Below are 7,276 nucleotides of genomic sequence, written 5' to 3' on the forward strand. Positions count from 1 at the left end.
GATGCATGCTCACGGTGTCAGCCATAGATGCAGGCAAAACACCATATAAATAAAACTAAAACAAAACAAAACAAAAAACAACAAAAAACCCAAAGGGTTATGTATAAGGAGGCTCCCAGTCAGTGTGCCTTCTAAAGCTAACTGCAATGCATAATATACAGACCTTACAATGCCTGTGTATAGCACCCGTGTATGCTCGTTGACATGGTGCACAAAGACACCTCTAGCCCTATCAAATACCTTTCAGTTTAGAAAGTTCTTGTTCCTTTTCTTGCTGAAGCTGCAGGTATCTCTGCTTGTGGTCATTGAATGTTCTGCTGAAGTCTTCCCCTTGCCTACGGTGTTCCTCTTCCAAATCACTGTGCTGCTTCTTCAGCTCCTCATGCTGGCTCTGCAAGATGAATGCTTGAGCAAAGACAAGTTCCCTGAATCACGCAAGAGTCTATTTCTCGGCTGCATGGCCTTTCTTACATCAGAAGGTGAGGGAGAATGTAGGAGTGAGCTTAGGTAAGGTTTTTGTGTAAGTCCTTTTCATTTCCTTTACTCTTCAACTGAGACCACGGGAAAATACAAATCTCCCCTTGGTTTTAAACATAAATAAGAGTAAGAAGGTAGTTTAAGAGAGGGAAATGGTGGATTCTTAGGGTATTCCCTGGATTCAAATCACTGTAGAAACAAGGTAAAGCTAATGATAAACTTAACCTTAGCCAATTGGTTTATTTTCTCTACTTAGCAAGCAAGATCAAAACTCCACAGTATTTATGGGAAGATTCGCGGCAGCTCCATGTTAAATTATCCAAATCTGAAAAGGCTCACGACTCTTTATGGTATAGTGTTTGTACATATAACACTACCATGTTTCCAATCATTTCTAGGTTGCTCATGCTACCCAATTCACTATAAATACTATTGTGTTTAGTATTACACATAAGACATAACGGCAAGAGAAAGTCTGAACATGTTCACTATGCACGCAATTCTCTTCTAGATATTGTAGAAATACACAAAGGCAGGGCTTTGACCCCAGAGGACCACTCTATTCAGCATATCTTTGATTTTCAGCGTCCTAGTAATCTAGTTTGAAAGAGCAGTGGATGTAGAGGAGATGCAGAGGGAAAGGGGACTATCTTCCCTTCGAGGAAAGTAACGTATTGTTTCTAGAATTAACTTTTACTTATTTGATTTTATATTACAATTCTGCACTGCCGTCACAAGTTATTTAAATCCTACATTCTCCAAAGGGTTATGTGGACAGATGCCCTGCTTTAGGTCATGTACTGCACTCCTGAGGATGGGAGCAATCCTGGTTTCAATAGGAAGTGTGCGCTTTGCTGATGTGGAAGCATAGGAAACACTAAGCTAACACATAGGGTGAGGGTCATTGAAGTGGGAGCACACAGTGGGTTTACACATAGTGCTGCATGCTAACACACGGGGCTGATGAGGGCACATAGTGGGTTTGCACATGGTGCTGCATGCTAATACACAGGGATGATGTGGAGCAAACAGTGGGTTTGCAAACGGTGCTGCATGCTAACACACAGTGTTGATATGGACACACAGTGGGATTGCACACGATGCTGCATGCTAACACACAGGGCTGATGTGAGCACACAGTGGGTTTGCACATGGTGCTGCATGCTAACACACAGGGTTGATGAGGACACACAGTGGGTTTGCACATGGTGCTGCATGCTAACACACGGGGCTGATGTGAGCACACAGTGGGTTTGCACATGGTGCTGCATGAAAACACACAGGGTTGATGAGGGCACACAGTGGGTTTGCACACGATGCTGCATGCTAACACACGGGGCTGATATGCGCACACAGTGGGTTTGTGCATGGTACTGCAGGCTCTGCTACTCCTCTCTCCCAGCTCGATGGAATCAATAACTCTCTTGCTCTCCTATCTGTGGTTTTGGTCTTCCTGACATGTGATAGTGAGTTTTACTCCAGGCCCAAGGAAGGAAGATGCTTAATTAATAAATTGTGTTCTTGGGGTACATAAAAGTACATTAATTGAACATTAGCAACACAGAGGAACCTTTTGAGCTCTACACATTCCAGGCTGTCTAAGATAAAAGGAAAACCACCATGAGAGACCAAGCAAAGAATTTTAAAGATACCAAAGAGATCATTTAAAGAGTAGATAACCAGAGAGTCTAATTATTATATAAAAACTAAAAAATCACGCTGAGGCACTGAAACTACAGAAAGATTTTAGACAACTATGACTACATATGCTAGGCCAACTTTCTACAAACCCTCTCCGCTTTTACATTCTATACAGTTAATTAGTTCAAACATTGCCTACGCCTTTCTTCGTTCATATAAGACATTTCAGGTTACTTACTTTCAGCATCTGATGCTGGACATTCAATGCACTGTATCTGCTATTGGAATCTTGCTGTAAATAAAAGAAAATCAAATCAACGAAAGATAGCTGATCTGGGCCTTTTGCTGAGGACAGCTTCACTTGCTTAATAAAAGATTCTCAGTTCTGCTTTGTAAGCTAACACAAATTCTCTGATAGAGACAGTTTATCTTTAGAGCCATCTCATTTATTTATTTATTTATTTATTTATTTAGCCGTATTGAAGATGGAACTCGGGGCTTTGCATGCACTTGGCCATCACCGACCACTGGGCCACTCCCTAAGACCTCCTATTGCTTTGTTTAGCAGCAGAAAGAAGGTTCCGATTTTCTCCTGGGTTTGTTAAAGTTTGTTAATGTAAAGAACGGGGATGGAATCATACAATAGTAAGTTGACAGAGATCTTAGAAATAACTTGGCTCTGTTTCTCATAATCTAAAGAAGCCTAGAGGCCCAGACACACAATGAACTTCTGAAAGCCACTGTATATAGCTAAGACAGAGCTTCACACAGGTGGGAGGGGCGGAGGACAGACCAATGAAGAACAGACCTCACAAACTCAGCATGTCTTGAGGGAGGAAGAGAAGGACTTTTCTTCCCTCCACTTCAGTGGGCATTCATGTAATCTTCATTTCCCACTAGGGGATATGGCTGGGGCAAGTACTACATACAGCAGCGGAGGGAGGAATGGGCTGGAGCCCAGGTTGGTGTTGGTTGAACTCTGCCTTCTCCTCCCATCTTCTTGACCATCCCTGCAGTCTAAGGGAGCAGCCGTTCACACAGTCCTCCCTGGTCCAACATCCTAGGCTTTCACTCCCAATCACTGTACTGAAGACACCTGGAACACGCCCCCCTTCGTTCCCTAGGCTGGTTTATCTTTTCCCAGCAACACCCCTGCTGTGCTCCATCACCGTGCAGGTGCGTGCCCGTGTTTTCTTTCCATAGCTCCTAAAATAAACGACATTTATGCTTTATTGTCTCATCACCCGACCTTCCCTTTTCTTTTCTTTTTAGTTTATAAAGAAATTACATTACAAAATACACCATCGTGTGCACACAGGTCTGATTGGAGCTTCTCAAAGCAAGTAAGAGTTGAAAGCTGAAAGACTCTCTCAGGCAATTCCAAGAACTGACTTTTCTCCATTTTGAAATCCCTAAACACTAATGTTTTATTCAACTAACACTCACGTATTTTCCTGGTGTAAGAGACAGACTGGCTTTTCTCCAGTCAATTTTAACGTTAAAATATTTTTTAAATGTCAACATCATTCATTCTGTCCATAATTCATTCTTCAGATACTTGCAAATGCCAGCTCTACGGCAGATCTCCTGTTTGATAGCATTTGAATAAGGCAAACAGAAGTCTTACATGTCATAGGAAAGAGACACCTCAAACAAATACAGGGGCGAATAAAAAAATGACCTCCCTGCTGGCCAAACACAGTAGCACATGCTGGTCATTCCAGCACTAAGACAGCATGGGCGGGAGTAGCAGGAGGCCAAAGCCATTCTTTCCTACACAATGATTCGAGGGCTTCTTGGGAAGAGAAGACCCATCTCAAAAGTCCAGAACCAAACCAAGCAACCAAACAAAGTCTTCACTTCATATTAGCACGGTGAGGAGATCTCAGTTCATCGCTAATGACCATCAGTGTGTCCAGATGCAGGGCAAGGTAAGTTTTAAATGAACAATGCTTCATGTTTTCCTCTTGGAATTTTTTTTTTTTTGTAACAGAAATTCATGTCCAGCATACAATGCCGGTGACCGATAAAAGTACAGTTTTTCACAGTAATATTTTTGTCCCTCTCAAGGTTCATGAAAACAAATTAAACACCACAACAGAGCAAAAGCCTTACCCTTCCTTTGTTCAGTGTTTCTTGTGCTTCTAACTTATAAACAAGGAAATCTAGCAAAGATAAAAAAAAAATGCAGAGAGAGAAAGTGGTAAGTCAATCCATTTTAAAACTTTTAAACATCTCAGAGAAAAAAGCTGCACTTTACTCAGACTTGCAAAAACGTTTTCAGTTCGAATCAGTCTATTTGGTGATTTATGTATTTCATCTTGCTTCTCAAAGCTTTGGAAAACAGATGACAAAGCGTGCTGTCTTCCGCTTCCCCTTCTATCTGTGAATCCTGCATCCCCAGAATGCGTGTTTTAATCAAGTGGCTAATGGCGCACTTACAATATCTCTGAAAAGCTTCCCTCGAAACTGAGAGGCAGGGGTTGCATTTAGAGACAGGGTGATTTATTGCTATCCACCAAAGGGCACACTACTCCCTTCAGGAACTGAAAAAAAGACAAGCCACCTTCCATGCTCTGAAAACTTTATTATCCACTAGATGGCACCATAAAATCACTCCATAAAGATAAGTCTTCAAGAATTTCTCAGAATTCTCAAGTCTGTTCAACCCAAGAGAGTATTGCACAGAATCCAGCACCCATCACTAAACCTAACCTTCTACTCCACCAAGGAAGACAAGAGCTCAAATTCCAAGATTCATCACAAAATGTGAATAAATAAAAAATAAGAGTGCAGACAGCTTCCAGCAGCTAGACGCTGGAATGCATGCCTTCCTAAGAAGCCCTGATGACAGTCAGCAGCACTGCCAGGGTCACTTGCTCATTTCTGACTGAGAAACTTTTCATGAAATAGTAATAACAGTGGCTTCATTCAAAAGATTCCAGGTAGTGTTTCAACTCACACGCTACAGATATGTAAGATGGGTGTATGAAGAGTGCCATGTTCTAAACCATGCATGTTTTCCCAAACCCCAACAGTGGACAGAAGTTTGCTACATTTGAAATACAGCTATGTTCTACAAAAGGGAAGTCATGTATTATTTCGTAAATAATTTGGGAGCCGACCTACGACCGTCATGAAGGCTGCAGAAGCAGAATGAAAGCTAAATCCACTCTTGTGCCTGTAATGCGCAGGCTTCTCTGCGGGCCGGGGGGGTTGGGGGGGAGTGGAGACCTCTGAGTCACGACCTGATGATAAAGCTCGCACATCCTCCACCTACTATCTGACCTGAGTTCCCAAAGGAGAAGGAAAGGCTACTTCCCCATCGCTGAGCCTGTATAAAATGTCGGCATCATGCCAAGCATTGACAGCTCTTTCTCTGCCCACCTATAGCTCTGCCTTTGGGCTCATTTTAGAAGTGACTTAGCAAAAAAAAAAAAAAAATTACAAAAGCGAAAAGCATCACAGGTCAAGTAATGATACATCAAAGAAGAGTAAAAGGAAGCAGAAGACCACGAGCTCGGGCTGTCTTACCTTCCTTTGCTTTCTTGTGCTCAAGCCTCTCCTTTTGCAAAGATTTCTCTAGTCTTGATCTGTGTTCGTATACAACTGGAAAAAGAAGAGTTAAATCTGTCAGAGAACTAAAAGGTACAGAGGAAAACTCACAGCAATTTTAAAAACTTCAACCAGTAAAGGGCCCCACATCCAATTAAGGTAAAAATATGAAGTCTGACATCTGGGGTAGAGGGTAGACAGCGAGATATATTCAAAGATCCGGATTCTGGGCAAGCAAATGCACAAGTTATACACACACTGTGGGGCACAACGCCGGGAGGGCTCCCTAGCAAACGCTGGCATGTCCTGCAGCCAGCACTTTTTTCCTCCAGTGCCTCTGAACTACGTCCGGGAGGCTCAGCATGTCTCTTCCCAGGCAACTGTGTCCACTTACAAGACTTCAGCCGCAATCCACACAGCATTTGTACCTTCGCACGCATTCCCTGTGATCACTTCCCTGGTAAGTACCAGAGGAGCATTTCCCTGTTGGTACCCCTCATCTGCAAAGTCGGTGCGCCCCAAATCTCAGCCAAAGCAACCGCCACGGAGAGTGGCGCACCACTATGATTGCGCTAAGAGGAGAATCTCTTTCCACTTCCGTGTTGGAGCCAGCACGGAAAAGAGACACCGTCAAAGAAGATGGGGAACTCTCCGGAGACCTCATGAAGGTGCCCACAAAGAAAGTCAGGCTCACTATCCATGAGAGCAAACCCATGTTCGTTCTGAAGGTCCTCCTGCCTTCTCTGCCCTCTGCTTTTCATCCACGATGAAGAAGCCAGAGGTGTTTGGAGAGTATGGGGAAGGCAGACTCGTGGAGGGATTGGTGCTCCACGGCTCTTACTACACTGGTGAACAGATATCTGTAGCAAGCAGAAAGTGCAAGTGAGAGAGACTTCACCTCGGAATGAATGAGATATGATACATTAGACTAGACTAGATCAGACAACCAACCAACAAACTAATGCCATGTGTATATAGGTATAAGCCATTGAAAAGTTCAGGGGTATTTGATTTTGTTTGAGTGGTTTGAGCAGGCAGTGAGGGCAGAGAAGAGGATAAGCTGAATTGCAGATGTACCCTCCAAGTCCTGTTTGTCCAGCGTTATGTCAACTATGATCTCATTCTCCGGCAAGCTAAGCCAATTCCATTGCTCCCTTCTTTGATCAGACCCAAGCACCCCTGGGCTATATACAATTCCATCCGCTTTGGTCAATAACTGTCTACACACAACACAAGAACTGTCTCCATACAAGCGGTTACTGCCAACGTTGTCAGGAACCCAGAAATTCCCCTCCTTTTCCTTCTGCCATGACCCTTGCTGAGGAAGGGATTGCCGGCTTTTCTGCCCGCTCTGTCATGAATAGTTTCCTTTACTTGTGACTGCTGCTCTCCTTTCTTTGTGGCCTTGATTTGTACTAAAATCCCCACCCTGACTGATTTCTGGAACCAGAAAGGCAGGAAAAGGTAAATGTTTCTGTAGCAATTATGATATGCATATTGTTTGTCTATTGTCAATAATATTGGCCTATTTCTTTTTACTTAAAAAATATACTTGGGGGAAAAAGGATGATTGAGATAAAGTAAGGTTGGATAGGGGAGCACG

The 7,276-nt window shown here is 43.2% G+C and overlaps 1 protein-coding gene across 3 annotated transcripts in view; it reads right to left on the bottom strand.

The window, feature by feature from the left end:
* The window catches only part of Golim4 (golgi integral membrane protein 4), a 76,311-nt gene that overhangs the window by 28,693 nt on the left and 40,342 nt on the right, over positions 1-7,276 (bottom strand). For all 3 annotated transcript variants that reach the window (XM_005344116.2, XM_026784226.1, XM_005344115.2), the window contains exons 2-5: positions 5,653-5,727; positions 4,234-4,283; positions 2,357-2,410; positions 241-391 (exon numbers count right to left, since the gene is read on the bottom strand). In XM_005344116.2, the coding sequence (XP_005344173.1) occupies positions 241-391; positions 2,357-2,410; positions 4,234-4,283; positions 5,653-5,727 (330 nt within the window). The remainder of the gene's footprint in view (positions 1-240; positions 392-2,356; positions 2,411-4,233; positions 4,284-5,652; positions 5,728-7,276) is intronic.

The sequence above is a fragment of the Microtus ochrogaster genome, chromosome 1, assembly GCF_000317375.1.
Source record: "Microtus ochrogaster isolate Prairie Vole_2 chromosome 1, MicOch1.0, whole genome shotgun sequence".
Classification (NCBI taxonomy): domain Eukaryota; kingdom Metazoa; phylum Chordata; class Mammalia; order Rodentia; family Cricetidae; genus Microtus; species Microtus ochrogaster.